The 21,201-nt window shown below is 40.5% G+C and overlaps 1 protein-coding gene and 1 long non-coding RNA gene across 3 annotated transcripts in view; one reads left to right on the top strand and one right to left on the bottom strand.

Moving 5' to 3' along the window:
- The window catches only part of Rttn (rotatin), a 181,555-nt gene extending 166,140 nt beyond the window's left edge, over nt 1-15,415 (bottom strand). The window contains exons 1-9 of one of the 2 annotated variants that reach the window (XR_005089555.1): nt 15,128-15,385; nt 14,643-14,830; nt 13,767-13,944; nt 13,170-13,259; nt 12,052-12,142; nt 10,224-10,338; nt 8,406-8,556; nt 4,422-4,587; nt 1,268-1,449 (exon numbers count right to left, since the gene is read on the bottom strand). Coding sequence is in view for 1 of the 2 variants with exons in the window: in XM_028886849.1 (XP_028742682.1) it covers nt 1,268-1,449; nt 4,422-4,587; nt 8,406-8,556; nt 10,224-10,338; nt 12,052-12,142; nt 13,170-13,259; nt 13,767-13,944; nt 14,643-14,830; nt 15,128-15,158 (1,192 nt within the window). In the remaining variant the exon portion in view is untranslated. Of the gene's footprint in view, nt 1-1,267; nt 1,450-4,421; nt 4,588-8,405; nt 8,557-10,223; nt 10,339-12,051; nt 12,143-13,169; nt 13,260-13,766; nt 13,945-14,642; nt 14,831-15,127 lie in introns of both variants that reach the window. The other variant, XM_028886849.1, reaches the window with a different exon arrangement.
- Nucleotides 15,416-15,502: 87 nt separating this feature from the next.
- LOC119086297 lies at nt 15,503-20,734 on the top strand. The gene is made up of 3 exons (XR_005089554.1): nt 15,503-15,754; nt 16,192-16,239; nt 18,347-20,734. It is a non-coding gene; the product is annotated as an uncharacterized LOC119086297 (long non-coding RNA).
- Nucleotides 20,735-21,201: the final 467 nt, after the last annotated feature.

Genomic DNA, 21,201 nt, shown 5'->3' with positions numbered 1-21,201 from the left:
GCTTCCCAAACTTACACCTTTGTTCTACTTTCCTCTCCATCACCTCCAAGCAGGAAGAAACAAAACAAAAGAAACCTTAAAACTTTAACTAGTTATACGGGATTTTTTTTTTTTTTTTTTTTTTTTTTTTGATGATTAAACTAACAAGGGCAAAACTCGCTTATATTTATATCTTGACAAGTTCATCAACTACTAAATGTGGAGGTTTAGGGTTGAGTGCTTGCCTAGAAAACATAAAAACCTGGTTCAATGTCCGACACTGAGGAGGAACAAACAGACTCCTCACAGAATAAAATCATTACTGCTTCCACTCCTCTGTTTACACTGGAAAATGTTGAAAAGCTTTTTGTCACGCCTCTGCTGTTGGCCATCTGACATTAGGTCAGCCTGAAAATCACTTTAAACCCTCGTTTCCTCGTGTGACAATGTGAGGACAAAGCACTACCTTCCACTGCTGAAGGAGGAAGTGGGTTGTTGACAATTCAGTGACAGAGCAGGCCGGGACTCAACACAGGCCTCACTAATAAACTCGGGCAGAGATCAGGCATTTTCTCACCGTTGTTACTACTCCTCAGTAAGGCACACTTAGTACATATGAGTAACACAGGACCCAGAATATGTGTGGGTTTCTTTACAGTAAAATATATTGTTATAAAGGGTAGGAATCCAGTTAAGGGGTTTGGTTACCATTTCCTGGCTTATAAGATATAAATGTGGCTAGAGAGATGGTTCAGTAGTTAGGAGCGCTAACTGCTCTTAAAAAAGGACCCAGGTTTGGTTCCCAGGACCCACATGATGATTCATAACCCTGTTACTCATTCAAGAGGATCTGATGCCCTTTTCTAGTCTCCATAGGCACCAACCACTGACACTCACACACATAAATATAAATAAATCTTTCTGTAAAAGACATGAATGTTAAGTAGAGTAACTCAAACAGTGACTAAAGAGCGACAGCAAATTTTTTTTGCTTGTCATAATTATCTTTCTTAACTTTTTTCACATAAATCTTATAGTTAGTGTTCATATTTAAAATACAGAAGAAGCCCATGACAATAAAAACCTATGAATAGAAGAGAATATTCTATTTGAGTATCAGCATGGCACTCACATTTAGTAAAGTAAAAAAAGGGAGGGGCTTATTAATTTCTTAGGGAAGGTAAGTAAAAATAGATACTAAAAACTGTAATAGGAGAGAAAGAGCCAGTCAGCTGCAGGAGACACACAAACACAAACTGTAGGAAACGGGATTGCAGACACAGCTAACCTGTTCTCAGCAGAGGAACTGCTGCCTCCAGGATGGAGATGCAGAACTGAGGAAGACTAAGCTGCTGGAACTGCAGCTCCAGGGCATCCTCTGTCTCCAGCTCCGGCAGATCGACGTGTGCCACATCCAAAGGAGAACGCACAGATATCCTAGAGTTCACATGAGCATGGCTACTACTTCCACTGGAAAGTAAACAGAGACAGACCTTGAGTGAGGAAGCAACCCTCCAGCAGACTTGCTGTTACCTGCTGCACGGTAGAACTCACACCACTCACAACCACACTGATCTTGTAAGAATTCTGACAAATTAGACTAAATTCCATACAGAGAGCCTAGACGACACACGAAGGAGTTTGGGATACAGCTCAGTAACACAGCACTTACCTATCATGTACTAGACTAAGAACTGCAACACCACAAAAGAAAACTTGAACATGAAGCAAAAAATACATTTATTTATACTTTGCTTTTCATATTAATGATTCTGAAATACCAGCATTCCCATAGCAGCAAACATGAGCAGCAATAGCCCACTCACTTCTAAAACAAAACAAGTAGGTTTACAGCAAAGCATTGATGGGAGCCAATCATAAGGATAAAACCAGTTTATAAAGTTGCCAAGGGCTTCTGTGATTTTCAGCTAATGTTCTAAGTAAGCCAATGAGAGCAACTTAAGAATAGCCTCAAAGACAGCACAGGAAATGGGTTACTTTACTGGTGTATTCAACATCACATGATGATTTTGAAAAGGTTTCTTCATTAAAAAATTCTTAGCCGGGCGGTGGTGGCACACGCCTTTAATCCCAGCACTCGGGAGGCAGAGCCAGGCGGATCTCTGTGAGTTTGAGGCCAGCCTGGGCTACCAAGTGAGTCCTAGGAAAGGCGCAAAGCTACACAGAGAAACCCTGTCTCAAAAAAAAAAAAAAAAAAAAAAAAATCTTACATTGGGTCCTCAAAATTCTGACTTCTGTTATCCACAACTACAGCTGAATCATTTAGATATGCTATTAGAACATTTAAAATTGCCCAGATTTTATGCCTATTTCCTTATTTCTTAGCTTCAAGATCCCAAGCATCCCAAAACATGGAAGTAGACCACCCAAGTTTCTCTCAATGTCTGACAGGCCCTGTGAGGGAGCTGTACACACACGAAGAACCAAGCAGTAATGCACGCCTTACAGCAGGAAAAAGAAAACCTGCAAGTTATCAGCCAACCACCACTGAGCACGATGCGCTCTTAGCACACGCAGCCCCAACACTACTCCTTACAAGTGCCACGGTTTCAACCTCTTGAGAATGCAGGCTTTTCTGTATGTCAATAGTAACAATGCCTATCCTATTATAAAACTGTCTGAAGGGGACAAAGAGGTCAAGAATGTAAACCTTGTGTTACTAACACCATACTCATGGGCACCTGAATCTGTGTGAGCTTGTAGGGCAGCAGCAGCAACAACCAAGTCAAGACACAGGCTACCTCACTGAACATTGCTTAGGACTATATGCAAGGGAAGGCCACTGTTACAAGGGAAGGCCACTGTTACAAGGGAAGGCCACTGTGACAAGGGAAGGCCACTGTTACAAGGGAAGGCCACTGTTACAAGGGAAGGCCACTGTGACAAGGGAAGGCCACTGTTACAAGGGAAGGCCACTGTTACAAGGGAAGGCCACTGTGACAAGGGAAGGATGCTGTTACAAGGGAAGGCCACTGTTACAAGGGAAGGCCACTGTTACAAGGGAAGGCTGCTGTTACAAGGGAAGGATGCTGTTACAAGGGAAGGCCACTGTTACAAGGGAAGGATGCTGTTACAAGGGAAGGCCACTGTTACAAGGGAAGGATGCTGTTACAAGGGAAGGCCACTGTTACAAGGGAAGGCTACTGTTTGTTACAAGGGAAGGCCACTGTTACAAGGGAAGGCCACTGTTACAAGGGAAGGCCACTGTTACAAGGGAAGGATGCTGTTACAAGGGAAGGCCACTGTTACAAGGGAAGGATGCTGTTACAAGGGAAGGCCACTGTTACAAGGGAAGGCTGCTGTTACAAGGGAAGGCCACTGTTACAAGGGAAGGATGCTGTTACAAGGGAAGGCCACTGTTACAAGGGAAGGCCACTGTTACAAGGGAAGGCCGCTGTTACAAAATTTATGGCCTACTAAGAGCTAACAGAAATCCAATGCCATCCCTTCAAGAAAACATGAAAAATCTGCATTCACACAGAAAAATGATGTCCCTCGAAAGAGTCCCCATTTAAACAATATTTTCTAAACATTCCTTTCCAAATACACAGGATTTTAAATTATGATTAGGCTTACAGAAATGTGTATAAAAATACCATTTAAAAAATATGTCAGGGATGGAGAGACAGCTTAGTGAATAAAGACACTTACCATGAAAGCCTGATGATCTGAGTTAACCCCAAAAACATACGTAAAGGTTAAGAAGAGAATCAAATCCAAAGTTGTCCTCTGATCTCCACACATACTGCAGGACATGCTAGCCCCTATCCCAACCCCCCCCCCCCCCCAGCAACACACACATACATACTAATTTTTAAATGTATCATTCATTTAAAGCAGTGGTTCTCAACCTTCTTAATGCTGTGACCCCTTTAATACAGTTCCTCATGTTGTGGTGACCCCCCCTCCAACATGAAATTATTTTCATTGCTATTCCATAACTATAATTTTGTTATTGTTATGAATTGTAATGCAAATATTTTTTGAGACAGAAGTTTGTCAAAGGGGTCTTGACCCACAGGTTGAGAACCACTGCTTTAAAGCCATGTTTTGTTTTGTTTTTTAAATAAGTAATATTCTATGTATAACTGATAGAAATAACTTAGTGGAGCAAAACCATTTCTTTTTTTTAAGGAAATAGGAAGGAATAGGTAATACAGATTGGTTGCAGAATAACAAATCAAAGTAAAATGCTGTCAACATGTTGTATTTGGTAACACACACACAGAGTCAGAGAAAGAATATCAATGTGTTCTGAGCACACAGTTTCAAGGTAACATTTGTTAACCTGCAGATCACGATAACAAAACTATGAAAGACAGCGGTTTAAACAGGCCTACACACAGGGCAATTATTCAAGAGAAGGCAGGAAGGAATGATTCTCTCCTCCTAAAATACAAACAGACACAGGAGCCAGTCACCTGGAAGACACTGCATCCCAGTCCTGACCATCTCCTCGGGGCCTCTGGCCAGTACGCCCAACTACAGAAGGCCGAGGACTGCTGCTTCCTGGAGACGGGTGTGGGGAATGGTAAGTACCTCTTGTTTCATGACAGTAAGACAAAGAAGAATTCTGGGAGATTGTATCTGGAGAAATAAAGAAATATAATTACCCCTTAGTAGAAATAGGCTTCTGATAATGAGATTCTATCCAACAGCTTCTAAAAAAATAACAAGAGACAGAATGATTCTGCAAGGACAAAATTCAATGAGAAAACTCAACCTTTCCAGCAATCACTCACAGAGTACATTCCTGACATGACTAAGAAACTCTGGGTAGTGGCAGCAAGACTGTGAAGCAGAACAACACTTGATAACACCTCCCAGCTTTAAGCTCTCAAAGCACCCCTGCCTTGAACCACACGCAAACATTAAACAAAATGAAACATCAATCTAAACATGAGCTAAAGCCATAAACACTAAATAGAAAATCCTCAAGGCAATGGATTCTTAGATATTGAAATCAAAAACAAACAACAAAGTAAAAGAGATAAACCAACTTTATCACATTTTAAAATTTTCATGTACCAAAATATATTACAAGAAAGTGTAAAGACAAAAAACAGAGTGGGAAAAATATTTGCAAATTATATATACCTAGTAAGGGTTTAATATTCTGAACATATTAATAACTCCTAAAACTCATAATAATAATAAAGAAACAACTGAAAAATAGTCAAGGACTTTAACAGCCATTTCTCCAAAGAAGACACACAAATAACAACCAGCACCTGAAAACCACTAGGGAGTCTGTCAGCCACCGCTAGTGTCTGGAGACGCAAACGAAAAGGACAGTGATAAACCACTTGGCACCTATGAAACGTTATGATGAAGAGCAAAAGCAAGCATAAATGAGTAACTACAACGTGCTGAAGCTTTATGCAGTGCTATAGAAATGAATATTATAAAAATAGAAATAAGCCGTGAAGGGCTTAGAGACTTTCCAATGTAAAGAAAGACCTAGCGTATCATCTTCCATTCCTACACACACAACAGATTCACACACACATGTGTTCGCTGACACATGATTTAAGGTAGATACAACACACATGTCCTTCAAAAGATGAATGAATAAACAAAATAGGACACATACATACAATGTAAAATTATTCAGCAATGGGAAGGAATAAAATACTGATATATGTTATAATAAAAACATAGCTTAAAAATATTACAAAGAAAATAAGCCAACACAAAATGACAAATTCTGTATGATCTCACATGTATCTAGAATAGACAAAATTCACAATAAAATTAGAGGTTACCAGGGGGTTTAGAGAAAAAGAAACAGGGAGTTATTACGTAATGCCTCTCTTCAGGGTAGCAAAAAATGTCTACAGAGAGCTGTAAAACTGTGAGCATTAAAAACATTTTTTAAAAAAGCCATAATTACATTTTATGTTATAAATGCACATGAGTTGAGCATGGTAGTGCACACCTTTAATCCCAGCACTCAAGAAGCAGAGGCAGGGGGATCTCTGTGAATTCAAGGCCAGCCTGATCTACATAGTGAGTTCCAGGACAGCCAGAGCTACAGAATAAGACGCTGCCTCAAATAAATAAATAAATAAATAAATAAATAAATAAATAAATGTGCATGTATTCACATGTATCTGTAGATAAGACACATGATAGTGAAAGAAGACATAACAGCATTTCATATCACATATGTATATGTATTTACAAAAAGCTATAGATAATAATAAACAGATGACAGGTACACGGATGCATTGATAGATGATAGATTTACAAGGGGAAAACACTAACGCCTCACACTTCTCACAGTATTCAGGAAGTACGAATGCTTAGCCCCGTAACCTCTCTCATCTCACCTCACTTCCTTGTACCTGGTTCATGACACCCTGCTCTCACCGGCCATGTTTGCCTTGCTCAAGCACATTATCTTCTTGGTGCCTTAGGCTCTGACTTCCCCTGGAATACTCTCTTGCAACTCTTCAAGAGGAAGACAACTATTTATCTAAAGGAAGTGGCATCCTGTCCTATCACATCATGTTTTTATTTCTTTAGAGCACTTCTTGTTAGAAACAAACCTGGTTTTCATTATCTTCCTCAGCTTTCTAAAATCAAGACTGAACCAAAAAAAAAAAAAAAAAAAAAAAAAACTGGCCGGGTGGTGGTGGCGCACGCCTTTAATCCCAGCACTCGGGAGGCAGAGGCAGGCGGATCTCTGTGAGTTCGAGGCCAGCCTGGGCTACCAAGTGAGTTCCAGGAAAGGCGCAAAGCTACATAGAGAAACCCTGTCTCGAAAAACCAAAAAAAAAAAAAAAAAAATCAAGACTGTAAGTATTGGGCTGCTCGGTCAGTGCTACCTACCCAGAAGAGACACAGAAGTATATATGAATAGATAGCTGATCTTCAGTTAATACTAGAACTCTTTCTCTGATAAAGTACGGGGGTCCAGCTCTCTGGGATCATTCACAGAAAGCCATATCCCATGAATACAGTGAGAGCCCACAGCCTTTAAAACTATAGTAATTGCAACGTTAAGTACAAATACTCAAGTAGCAGAGGATAAGTGAAGTTCCCAAGTAAAGAAGACTGTAAAGCAGGGTAACAAATGACTGGAGTTTTGTATTCACCTTTCAAGGCACAATGTATAAACTCAGAGAAATCAGGTTGTAGAGGCCATTCCGCTTAGGCCAGCCTGTACCCCATCTGTCCACTAGGTGGCACTTTTCCTATGAAAAGCCTGTGGCTGCCAGCACATCTACAGATGCTACAACTCAAAAAGCATAAACAGGGTTTTGATAAAATACAAATCAGTGTTTTTCAAACAAAACAATTTGTTAACACAATATATACCTTGTATTAAAATTCCCTAAGTCCCACATGAATTGTCACAGTCTGAATCCTAATCCTCAAGACCATAAGGATAGAGAATCTGGAACTAAACAGAAAAGCATCTGCAAATGTCTAAGCAAGAAAATTCACCACAAAGAAGCTTCAGAAAATGGGACTTCTGTTAAGCCATCCTTAAAATGAAAAGCCAGAAGTCTCAGAGGGGAAACATGACAGAAAAGGGAAGGAGATGTGATGTGAGGGCAGCCAGAATACAGGACAGTGCAGCAGTGAAGAACACTTGCTGCTCTTCCTCAGGACCCAGGTTTGGTTCCCAACACCCACATCGGGTGCATCACATGTATCTATAACTCCAGCTTCAAATCTCTGGCTTCCTCACGTACCTGTACTTATGTGCAAATAGCAACACAGAGATATAAAACTACATATTATTAAAAATAATAAAAATTAATCTTTGAAGAATAATTTTAAACCATCTGCAAAGGAATATATATTCATATATAATTTTCTCAGAAAGTTATGAACCATGAATGACTTGACCTCCTATCATTAGAATTCCATTGACCTCTCCTGACCTATTTTATGAGCCTGTAAACCCACACAATGCACCTTATAAACTCATCTAGGAAAGAGAAGTTCTTTGGATAAAAATAAGTATACTAAAACATTTTACCTGATATTTTATTAAGTCCTTTGAGCAATTTATCTTCAAAAGCCACCAACATCACACACATAGCCATTGTTCAGACCCTTAAAGCAAATCTCTGTAAGCTGGCACCAACCTCTGGAGGTGTGCTACTGTCCTTCAGTGTGTCTCTTTCTTTCCTAGTGCCCACACCTAAATCTTTTTGAAAGTCTTTCTCATAGTAACTCCAACTTTGCTTTACTTAAAAAAAAAAAGGGGGGGGGGGGCTCATGGTGGTTCTGTTATTTGCCTAGCTACTGTTCAAGAATCCGATAACAATTTAGGAGTGGGAATTTGTATTGTGAAATGCATACACAGTAAACTTTGAGGTGCAGGGGACAGTTCAGGTGCAGAAGAAGATAAAGAATATCACTATCTGGCGAATAGATAAGCCAAGTACCTTGTTTATTTGAGAAAAGGTTGGGGTCTCGGTAAAAGTTGAGTCTGTTCCTTAAACACGTGCACAGTTGCTGCAAACAGGACACCGACTGTAACGCCACACGGTGCTTCCCATCTCCCGCAAAGGCCAGCTTCACCAGACACAAGAGACCCTGAGACGGGAGAGTGAAAACAGTCAGACAGCTTAACTCCAAAGAGCGACGTAGCCAGGCTTGGTGGGCAGGTCCAGGATTCTAGCACCTGTTAGGTAGAGGCAGGAGGATCATCACGGCTTTAAGGCAGCAGTCTGATCTGCACAGCAAGTTCCAGGACACATATAATAGGGTATGAGTTTTTTGTTTTGTTTTGTTTTTTAATTAATGTTTTTAGAACTACATGCAAAAAGAAAGAAGGATGTGGCACTTAAGTTAGGAAAGATGAACAGTCAAAAAAAAATTAAGGTTGCAAATTTTGATAAAATAAGAAACTAGGGCCAGAGGGTCAAAACTCTTGCCACACAAGCCTGACACCCTGAGTTTGATGCCCAGAATTCACAACAAGTAAAAGGAGGGAATCAACTCCACAGGTCAAGGTGTGCTGTAGTACCAGCAGCTGAGAGGCCAGTACACCTGAGCCCATGAGTCTGAGACCAGCCCGGGCAGCATAGCTAGACCTCACCTCCTCAACAACAATTTGCAAAAGTTGACTAAGGCTGGTGAGATGGCTCACCAGTTAAGAGTACTTGTTGCTCTTGCAGAGAACCTGGGTTCAATTTCCAGCACCCATATGATGGCTCACAACCATCCATAACTCCAGTTCCAGGGGACCTGATGCCCACTTCTGATCTCCATGGTACCAGGCACACGAATGGTATACAGACACACAGACAAAACACTTATACACATAAAATAAAAAATAAAGAAAGTAATAAAAAGAGTGACTAAAGTAGTATTTCCTATTTCTAATATCTGTAGAACACCCCATCTGATAAAAGGAAAGTCCCCTTGCACTACGCAGCACACAGAATCATAGCAAGTCCTTTGCACCTCACACATTTGTGTGCATTTTAGGCTTTGGTCATGAACAGCTGTTTCTTTTGTTTGCATTTGCCATCTCTGATGGAAGGTGCCCACAGTGCTAGTCACTGAGGTCCACTCAGCATTGAGTGAGGACTGAGAGCTCAGGTATTACTAGATGCTATGGATATGTCACAATGCCCACCTGAATCTCTATCTACTGGAGAAGCAACAGACTGCACAAAGGGAAAGTGCTAATCAATATTGCTCATTGATAACATACTTCTCCAGCATTATGCCCTAACATAAGATACTCAAAGGTTACTGCTGCCTACCCCTAACTTCCAAAGGTTATTCTCTCCCTTAGATTACCCATAAATTGGTCTGGTGAGATGACTCAGTGGGTAAAGGCATTCATCATGCAACCTGGTGACCTAAGCTTGATGCCCAGAACCCACAGCAAGGTGGAGGCAGAGAATCAACTCTATAAAGCTGTCTTCTGACCTCCACTTGCACACTTTGGTATTCATGTCAACACACACAACAAGAAATTTAAGACTTCAAATTTAAAAAAGAAGATAACCTAAAAACAACAATTTGAAATAGACAAACTTGGTAGAACAACAGACTACTGTCCACTAAAAGAACTATAACTCTCCAGATAAATTAGAGGGAAAGCAGTTTAAATAACTCAGTACTTCATTTTTTTCACTATATTAATACAAGTTTTCTTCCCAAAGACTATTACTCTGCCATGCAATTTGCTAGTATGTAGTGAGATAAACTGTACTGTTTTAAAACCTAAAGCAATTACAGACACTTACCTGAACAATCCTTGGTCTCTGAAGGAAAATCTCAGCAGGAAAGTCTTGCATGATCACGTCCTTCAGAAGCTCACATGTGTTCCAGATCAGGGTGTGGTTACTACTTCTCAGAGAGCTAAGACAACAGAGTTAGACATCAGAAAGAGTCCACCTATGCCCGCCCGTGTCAACTAATGGCATGTCTCCAATACACCTTACGCCTGGCAGCAGCAGTACTTTTCCGGGGCATGCATCCTCCATCTTTCCGTAGTGAACTCTGAGGAGGAACTTCTTCCATATACCTGCACTTTGTGATGTGGTGAGTGTTTGCTGGTTTTGACTCTCCACCAGAGCACACTCAGGAACAGGAGCTATATCACATTAACCCCTGAGTGTGAAGACTATCACAGTTCTACCAAATGGGACTGGTGTGGTCAAACACAACTTTCTAATTAAAAGAAAAAATAACAGCCTGTATAGTGGTAATTTCATGGAATTCGATTATCTAGTCATCTTCCCTGTTCTAGGCATCTTCTTATCTCACACCCCTCAGCTTCTCCTTACCTGAAGAGCAGCAACTGTATACAATCCACCTCAAGAACTCAGCTGGAGTCAGTCCACCTCTTCCTTAGGTGCTGACTCACAACTAATAAAGCATCCCCAACCCTTTTTAAGGTGGGTACTACCTCTTCAATATTCTGCCCTAAGAAAATGATTGGAGCATTATCAGAAATCATCTGTATCTTGCCTTAACTCTTTCAAATTTGATTTTTCACCTAAATTCACACCTTATCAAAAGAGGCAAGCAACTCATTTATTGTGACTTCAATGAAATTGTACCAAGTGAATATGGATAATAAAAACACTCTCCGGGACTGGGGAGACAACTCAGTAGTCAAGAGCACGTGCTGCTCCTGCAGAGGACCCACATTCAGTTCCCAGCACCCACATTACTCAGTTCACAACCACCTGTAACTCCAGCTCCAGGGGATTGGATGACCTCTTCTGGACTTCTCTGGCACATGCACTCAACTCACAGATGCACAAACCCACACTCAGACACATATAATTAAAAATACAAATAAAACTTTCTCAATTTTTAATTTTTAAGATTGGGTGTCAATATGGTGCCCTGGCTGGCCTCAAACTCACCAAGATCTACCTGTCTATTTCTAAAGAGCACTTGTATTAAAAGTGCTTTCCACTATGATCAGTCCTAAAATAAACCAAACAAAACTCTGCAAACTTTTATATATCAGCCCTCTACTTCTGAAAGTAATTTAAATCAGTACACACTAGAGAAGATCAGTGCAGTTATGTCCAACCTTCTCAAGAGGGGTAAGTTTTTATCCTAGTGGAGCCCACATTTTAAAATATATTCTACCAAAAAGATTACTTATGTTTAATTTTTCAACTGTTCTTCATGAAGGGCACAGGAAACGGGCAATCAATCTACACAATAAAGATTGCATGTCATGAAAGAGTATATAAGATTCCAACCACAAAGAGAAACTGGATGAGCCAGATGTATAGTGCATGTTTATCACCACAGCGCAAGAGAGGAGCAAAGTGCAGGGAGGAGTCAGTAGGTCCATGTCATCCTTGATGACAAGCAGTAAATCTGAGGCCAGCCTCGACTACAGATACACAACATGGGAAAAAAATGGACAGGTAGATTGCTCAAAGATAAAGACGTACAATAATTTTCTGGCTTTCTTATTTGAAATACTGAAAATTGTACCTCTTTTAAACACTTGTGACCATTTCCAGATGAAAACCAATGGTGCTAACTATCAGATTTTTATGGCTACAAAGAATCAAAAAGACCTGCACTACATCAGAACTGTACCTTTCATTGGAGGAGAGAACATGTCTGTCTGTTGTGGTCAGGGGTAGCCAAGGAAATACAGAAAACTTCAGCCACTTCACAGTCGAGTTTCCTGTTAGAGGAACAACAAACATCAAACATGACAGTGTGCACATAATATCTATAAGCTGTAAGATGAAATTAACCTTTTCCTCTCAAGTTGCTTTTGGTCATGGTTTTATCACAGCAATAGAAAACAAACTAATGTTAAGTCACCACAGAGAATCATCAGGAAGGTCTCTACAACAGAAGTACAAGAGCAGAAACCAGACATAGGACAACCACACACAGAGACCTGGAAGTGAGACTCCTGGAAGAGAACACTAAACCACAATGCTCTAATCTTATGTCAACTGGCTGCTACACAAATAGTGATGACAAGTAAGCTAGGCTGACCACGAGTCTCCAAGCAGAATAACTGGATTTGTTGTTACCATTTCATAAGCTGGAGAATGAATAAGACCACCCACGTACCATACACGGCACAAACCTGACAAGAACCTGTGTTCAACAAGCACTAACTTGTGATATTTTGTGTATGCTCTAACAAATAAAGTTTGCCTGAGATCAGAGGGCAAAGACAGCCACTTGTTACCCATAGAGGCCAGGTAGTGGTGGCACACACCTTTGATCCCAGCACTTGGGATCTCATGCCTTTAATCCCAGCACTAGGGAGGTAGAGACAGGAAGTGATATGGCTGGGTGGAGAGAGGAATATAAGGTGGGAGGAGACAGGACCTGAGTGTCCTTCTGGCTGAGGATTTTGTAGAGGTAAGAACTAGTAGCTGGCTGCTCTGCTTTTCTGATTTTTCAGCATTTGCCCCAGTATTTGGCTCCGGGTTTTTATTAAGACCAATTAGAATTCGTGCTACACTAACTCCTAGTGACAGTACCATTACCTGCCTACAGTGGCTCGAATACAGTTACTGAAGCATAAAATCTAACCACACAGACTCAAAATCCTAAGTTAGTACAAAGCAAATGAAACATTAAATTTTGTGCTAGATTTTTCCAGTTTGACCACAACATATCTTCAAGCAAGGAAGAAGAGTCCATTGGTCTTCTTATTCACCAGTCAAAGCTTCCCTATACATACATACCTACTGGCCCTGGAGGTACTTCCATCTGTTGGAAACTACTTTTGTCTTGGGAGAAATATCCTGTTAGAACTTCGGGTTGCTGTGACAATTCTGAAATGAAAATATATTAATTACTATGTTATCAATTCACCTGATAAAATAAAAATTATTCATTTTAAATTATATTATTTTCTCTCAATCTTTTAATAATTATTAAAACAAAACAAACAAAAAAGCAATCTAGCCGGGCGGTGGTGGCGCACGCCTTTAATCCCAGCACTCGGGAGGCAGAGGCAGGCGGATCTCTGGGAGTTCGAGGCCAGCCTGGGCTACCAAGTGAGTCCCAGGAAAGGTGCAAAGCTACACAGAGAAACCCTGTCTCGAAAAACCAAAAAAAAAAAAAAAAAAAAAAAAAGCAATCTAGTTTGTTCTCTATTGTATCTTCCAAAACAAGAAAAAAATGACTGTTCACATAGATACACACACACACACACACACACACACACACACACACACATATACATACACAAATTTTATTACACAAATGAAATAAAGATTTTAAAGAAAATACACAGCAAAGAAATTTAACAAAATTGAATACAGAAAAAGAAAAGTTACCGATTTGATCAGTTTGGTAAGTGGCAGAACACAGTACAGGAACTTCTGAAGGAAGAACAAAAAGTCCATCAAGAATGCCATCAATCTCAGCCTGTATTGCTGGCTCCACATGTGGACGGAGCTTAGATAAGAACTCCACTGCACCAAGGTCAATCAAGTGTTGGACCGCTGGGGGATACTATAGTAAAAGAAAAAGTCTTAAGAATAGCCATGAACACGGAAATGTTCTAAACTTCATTTTACCACAATCAAAACATAATTATTTTGGTAAATCAAACATTCCGTGTTTTGAAAAACAAATTCTGTACTGCTGTGCTCTAGAGTAAACAACTTCCATGAATCAAACATATTTATACATATTCATCATTGTACTTTGTCGCCCCAACACACACACACACACACACACACACACACACACACACACACACACACACACACCACGCTGGGTGGTCCCTGCCTCATAAGCTCTCTTCTTTATCCTATCCTCACTGTAAATCAAGATGCCAAAGTCATTAGAATTCCTCCATGAGGACAATGATTTAAAGGTATAAAAAAACTGAACTTATACTGACATTTTCACATTGGTCTTGACAACTGAATTACTCTTTAAGAAAGGTACAGGAACAGAAACCATTGTTTTTAATTGAATAGCATTATATGCAATGTTAATTAAACTATTTAAATGTTTCTTTTAATACAAATGTCTAAATTAAATGTGAGATTGGGCTATTACAACAAATGACAAACAGTATATATCCAGGTGACTTAAAATTCAACACCTCTGGTTGTCTTCAAAGTTATTTTAACTCTCAAGTATGTCTTTCAATAAATGCTACATTTAATTTTGACCCTGGTTGTTTTATTCCAAAACGTTACCTTAACCAATCTGCTTAACAAGTTCAGAACCTCCTCTTTCATTGGGACGGATGGGAAATTGAACCATTCGAGCAAATGGAGAAAAAGCAACCTTTCCTGAATCAGGTCAGCATAGCAGATCAAATTGTGCTCGATCTTGCACAGGATACTTTTGAGGGCGCGTTCCCTGATCTCCACCAGCTGATGGCCTGTCAGAGAAGATGGCACAAAGTAATTTTGTCTCCCAATTCTGGAGACGACCCACCCATAACTTATTCTAAATGTGCGTGATTTACTCTGGAGACAATCCGGGGGGAGATTAAGTGTTCGGGAGGCCGCAGGTGCGCTAGAAACAGCCAAGGATTACAGCGTTTGAGCAAGGTCCGCGGGCTGTTCTGGGCAAGCAGGGACTAGGAGCGCTGACCGCGGGACCCCATCACCGGAACTTAGCACCACCACGCCCAGACCCGAGGGATGCTCCGACCCTGGGCAACAAAGACAGTTACCAAGCTTCCTGATGAGCCCGGGCAGGACCATCTCTTCGCCACAATCTGCCGCCGGAGAATTAAACTGTCGCGCCACAACCTCCGTCCAGAATTAATGTCCCCCGGAAACTGAGACGATAGGAACAGAGGTTCCGCGATGTCTAAGCTAGACAGACGCTCCTTGAGGTTAGAGCATTAGGTGAAATGTTGCCGATGCTTCTGTCCACATACGGGTACGGTCTCTATAAGTTACTACTGCTCATTCCCTAGACCACAATCTTGGCTCTAAGAAGCCGGAATGAATAAAGGTGTCAAGGGGAGGTAGAATCCTCTTCCGCCAACGTGCATGTCGGGAGTTGTAGTCCTGCAAGAGTTCCAGACACGCCCCATCGCGGCTTAGAACACAGTTCCGGGTTTCTGGCGCGGGCTCTGAAGCGGGAGCCTAGTCCCTGGCTGCAACCCAAGGCCCTGCTGCTCTCTCCCTCTGAGGGGGATTTGTTCAGACCCTGACAATCTGACTGTATGGCTTCGAGAGGTTGGGTTTTGTTTCCTAAAGTTGCCCTTCCAACTCTCTCCCTGATTATTAAATGACTAAAGCTGTAAAACGGAACTGCAAAGTTCTGCAGCGTCTGGGATACCTCACCTCAGGTATACACAAGGCACAAAAGGGGGAGAGGAGGACTGACACAAGAGGAGAGAGAGAGGGAGAGGGAGGGAGGGGAGAGAGATCGGGGAGGGAGGGAGGAAGGGGAAGAGAGGGAGGGAGGGAGGGAGGGAGGGAAGGAGGGAGAGAGAGAGAAAGGAACTGCGCGGAAAGATTCTATTAAATGCTTTCCAAATTGACTTTTCTAACATGCACTGTAATCAGTCTCAACGAAAAGAAATTATAAACGATAGCAAGAGCGATGACACAATTAAATTTATGAAATGATTTGCATTTTAGAGAGGTTTTTTGGGTTTTTTTTTTTTTTTCAGTACTGGTCTGTTCAGTCTCCCGTGGAAGGGAGGGAATGTCAATCAAGATAGCTAACCCATCCTTTTTCTTTCTGTCTTTCTCCCCACCCCACCCCCGCCCTTGGCAAAAGAACAAATTTAAAAATTCGAGAAGTACTGATCCAAATTCACACCAAATAGTAAGTAAAATTAAGGAACTAGTTTTATGTTTCTTGCCCCCATTAGAACAATGCTCTGTGTGTGTGTGTGTGTGTGTGTGTGTGTGTGTGTGTGTGTGTGTGTGTGTGTGTTACAGTGAGATTAAAAAAAGTGAAACGAGTTGAATCTCCGATAAATAGAAAATGTACTGAGCCCAAAAAATAGAAAGGAGAAATTCCTACCACAGAAAACCATGCCATCACAAAGAAAAGGATTCAGAGGAAATGTGGCAGATACAAAGAAAATGAGAAATTCATTGAGGTCAGTTTACTGGAGAAGAAGAAAAGGATAGGAAGGTTGCTGTTAGTTTCTGAATATTTTCTATTTGCACTTCCAATATTTCCTCCCAACTTTTCTAGCCCCACAGCAGGTGAACAGTACTAATGAAAACACAACATACTACACCTTCTAGCTCCTATGGAAGATACTTCTGTTAAAATCTCAAATCACAAGTCAAATGGAAATCTCAAATTAGGCCAAAGACAGCTTCCTTGGTGTTGGTGGTTTAAGTTCCAAGGAGTTGAAAAACAGGGCTGTACATAATCTTAAATAGCCATAGCCAGGCAACATTTCCAGTGAAAGAAAATGAATGCATTCTTTTCTCATTTCTTCATATGAGTAACCTTGGGAGAATACCCTTCTCAAGCCTCCAACAATTAATTGGAATCCTCATTTATTTATGAAAACAATATATAAAAAGAGCTAACAATAAAGATTCCTAAATAAACGAGGCTCGATCCAACAGATATGCAGAAGTCATTTCTTGTCTCTCCGGCAAGCTTATGTTCTGTGTCTTTCAAAAAGTTACCCAAATGCCACCCTATATTATTTAAGAATAAAGGTCACAATTTATTAATAAAACTGGTCGCTAGAAGGAAAAACGGTTGACGCCTGAGGTTTCATTCCCCACTTATGAATTATCCAAATCAAGCACCATAACTTCGTGCCATGAATTCACATAATATTTAATTTATAAAAGCAGCATAAAATTCTAGCTTATCCTCCCAACACAAAAATAGAAAGCTGATAAGTATTGTATGCCACTTTGAAGTGGCAGGATTGGAACAAAATATAATTACATTTCTAAGAGAAGACCCACATGGATTTGAGTCTTGCTTCCATTATACAGTTAATACAAATGCTTCTTAATTACAGAAAAAAATAAATACAACCACAATTAACTGACTATCTGAACCAGTTCATCAATACAAGTCTTTAGAAAAGAGTACCTTTTTTCAACAAATGGGATAACTAAGTATTCACATGGGAAGGAACGAATGTGTAGTAATACCTTACACTATGTGGATAACTGTCCAGAATGTGCCAAAGAACTAGCTTATGGACTGAACCATGAAATTATTAGGAAAAATATCAGCTATAAGTATTTATAATTGTGAACTAAGAATTGTTTTCTTAAATATACCATCAAAATCACAAGTAATGAACAGGACTGATTGGTCCTCAAAAAAAATTGCTTTGGGTTTATGAGGACATTACCATGAAAATGAAAAGACAGTCCACAGAACATGAGGAAATAGTCGCAAATCATATATCACATAGAGATCTATTGTCCTGGATTTATTTTTCAAATTCTTATGACACAACAGTAAAATGAACTCAACAAGAATTCAACTTAAAAAATGGGATAAAAATCAGAATAGGCCTTTGTGGTGGTATTGTGTTCCCCAAAATATTGTGTACCCTGATAAACTATCTGGGGTCAGAGAACAGAAAAGCCACTAGATACTTAGGATAGGTAGTGGTAGCACACGCCTTTAATCCTAGCATTCCAGAGGCAGAAATCCATCTGTTCAAGGATACAGCCAAGCATGGTGAGTCATGCCTTTAATCCCAGAAAGTGATGGCAAAAACAGAAAGATATATAAGGCGTGGAGACCAGAAACTAGAAGCATTTGGCTGGTTAAGCTTTTAGGCTTTGAGCAGCACAGTTCAGCTGAGAGGCATCCAGTCTGAGGAAACAGGATCACCTGAGGAATTGGTGAGGTGAGGTTAGCTGTGGCTTGTTCTGTCTCTCTGATCTTCCAGTGTTCACCCCAATACTTGGCTTTGGATTTGTTTTTTTAATAGACTCTTTAAGATTCGTGCTACAGGCCTTTTGCCAAGAAGATACATAAATGACCAACAAATGCATAGAAAGGCCCCGGCATGAGTCAAGAAGACATAATTATACTATAGCTGCATCAAAAAAGGAGCAACATAGTATCACTGGTGAGCATTTGGAGAAACTGGAAACCTCAGACATTCCTTTTGGAAATATAAAGTGATGGAGGATTATGGAAAATAGTCAAAAATGTAAGCCTAGAATTACCATACAGCCTAGCAATTCTACTCCTGAATATATACAAGTGTTCCTTGTTTGTGTTTTTATGTCTTAGACTCCAAAATAATTCTAAATTTCTCATTGTTATGAGAAGCATGATGAAATATCATACTGCCCTGTTCCATCCCACCCAAAATGTGAGGCACCCCCTTGTCTACCAGCTCCACACCACATATTCTGCCTTCCCACTCAGTCCTTAGCTGCCTTGGTTATAAGACAAATTTTTGTGGTATCACTTTGGTCAAGTAACCCTTATGTAATAATAGCCTAACACTATATCACAAAGTCTGTGCCCTTCGCCTCATGTTATTTCATCATGCATGTGTGCACTGTATCCATTCACATCATTATAAGAAGGGTAATTGCATTAAGGAAGTATGATGAGAGAGACCACATCCACATAACTTCCTGGAATATATTATTATAATCAATGTTTTATCATTTTTGTTAATTTATTACTATTCCTGGTTTACGAGTTAAAGTTTTTCAGATATTTATAAATATCAAAGCTACAGTAGAGGAAACCCTGGTACAAATAGGAGTCAGTATTGTTTGAAGTTTCATTCAGACTTCCACTGAAGGTCTTCCAATGTGTTGCTCACAGATCATGGAGGGGGGAACAGAGAGGACACTACTCCATACCAGAGAGAAAGGAAAACAAAACACTTTTTCAGCATTACTGTTTACTATGGAAACCCACAGAGGCTTCCTAATGAGACCTTACTCACAGTCCAAGAATCTGAGCTTGCTTTACCTAGCAGCGCTGCATAATGGAATGATTTGGCCATGGGCATGGTTACCAGGTGTTTTGAAGGGTCTATGCTTGACTGTACGTGTGCTTTGATCTCAAAAGGGGAAGGTCTTTTGCCTAGTCCCTTGGTATTCTATAAAAAAGCCCTTTGGAATAAACCTTGGGGTGACTGGGTGTTGACCCAGGGACCTCCTGAAGCTGTCCTGTGTCTCTGTCGTTCTTATCCTCTCTTTCTATTATTTTCTCATTCCTCCCTCCTCCCCCTCAAGAACCCTTCAACAGGTCAGAGCTAGACTCCGACAGACCCCCACAGTTTACAAAACTGAAAACAATATCTATCCATTAAGGAATAGATAAAATATAGCTCACCCATCCCATGGGATATTATTCACCTGAAATAATGATTGAAGCAGTTGCTTAACATATCAAGGGTGGGATCTTTACAATGCTATGTTTATGGAGAAGAAAGTCATGAAAGCTTAGCTGTTGTACTTCTACTCAAAGGTATATGGGTCAACTCAGGCTGATGTCCCATACACTAGGTGACTTGAACAAAGAATATTCTCCAAGTTCTGGAAGCTGAGAAGTACCAGAGAAGGCACTGAGAGTGCTTTCAGTGAGAATGTCTTCCTGACCTTCCCTCAGTGCTTGTCCAGAGAGAGAGAGAGACCTCTGGTGACTCATCTTAGTGTTACATTTGTGACCTTATTCTACTATAATTAACTCCTCTGTGTCCCTATGTCTAAAGACAGACTTGTTAGGGATTAGGAGTTTAACAAGTGAAGTTGGGGATTATAGACAAACTCATCTCAGTTCATAACAGTTTTAAATACCTAGAAAAGGCAAACTCAGAGACCTGGAAAAACAAATTGTTGGCTGCTAAGGGGTGGGTAGGCAGGGAGGACAGGGAGTGAGCACACTGCCTCATTTTTTGGTTGAAGGGAGTATTCAGGAGGTAGGTAATAGATGACTACATGGCAGTGTGGCTGTTGGAGATGCTAGTGGGTCAGAAAAGAGCAATTTTTGACTAGGATGTGGAGGACTTGCAAATCTCTTACTCTGTTGATGGAAATATAAAATGTTACAGCCATTCTGAAAAACAGTCAAAAGATCTTCAAAAAGACAATCTAGTATCATTAGTTCCTGAATCTAGTATAAGACCACCAGTTCCAACTCCCACGTCTAGGTATGTTTCATCAAAATGAAAGCATATGTAGTAATTATTTGCAAGATCCTGAAGAGGAGAACAAGCAGATATTTATTAATTTATGAATCTATAAACAATGGATGGGTATGGTGTGGAATAAACCTTCTGTACGTTGTGAATACATGTTGCTCTCATTGGTTAATAAGCTGACAGGCTGGTAGCTGGGCAGGAAGTGTAGGTGGGACAGCCAAACACACAGACCTCTGGGAGAAGGGAGGGCGGAGTCAGAAAGATGCCAGCCAGCCACCGAGGAAGCAGGATGTATAGAAAATGAGGTAACAAGCCATGAGCCACATGGCAAAGCATAACTAGAAATATGGGTTAATTTAAATGTAAGAGTCAACTAGTACCAAGTCTGAGCTATTGACTGAGCATTTACATCTAACAAAAGCTCATGTGTTTGTCTGAGAGTGGCAGTGGGACAGGAAAACTTGTGTCTACAGGGGTAGAAAGAATAAATTATACCTATACAGGTATCATAAAATTGTAACAGTTAAAAACGTTCCAGGTGTGGTGATGCCTACCTTTAATCCCAGCACTCACAAGGAAGAGCCAAGCAGACCTCTGTGAGTTGAGGCCAGCCTACTCTGTGTAGTGAGTTCCAGGACTGCGAGGGCTACATAGTGACCTGTCTCAAAAAAAAA

This window comes from Peromyscus leucopus, chromosome 19 (assembly GCF_004664715.2).
Source record: "Peromyscus leucopus breed LL Stock chromosome 19, UCI_PerLeu_2.1, whole genome shotgun sequence".
NCBI lineage: Eukaryota > Metazoa > Chordata > Mammalia > Rodentia > Cricetidae > Peromyscus > Peromyscus leucopus.
Note: the sequence above shows the minus strand (reverse complement) of the source record. Positions and strands in the feature narration are given on the sequence as shown.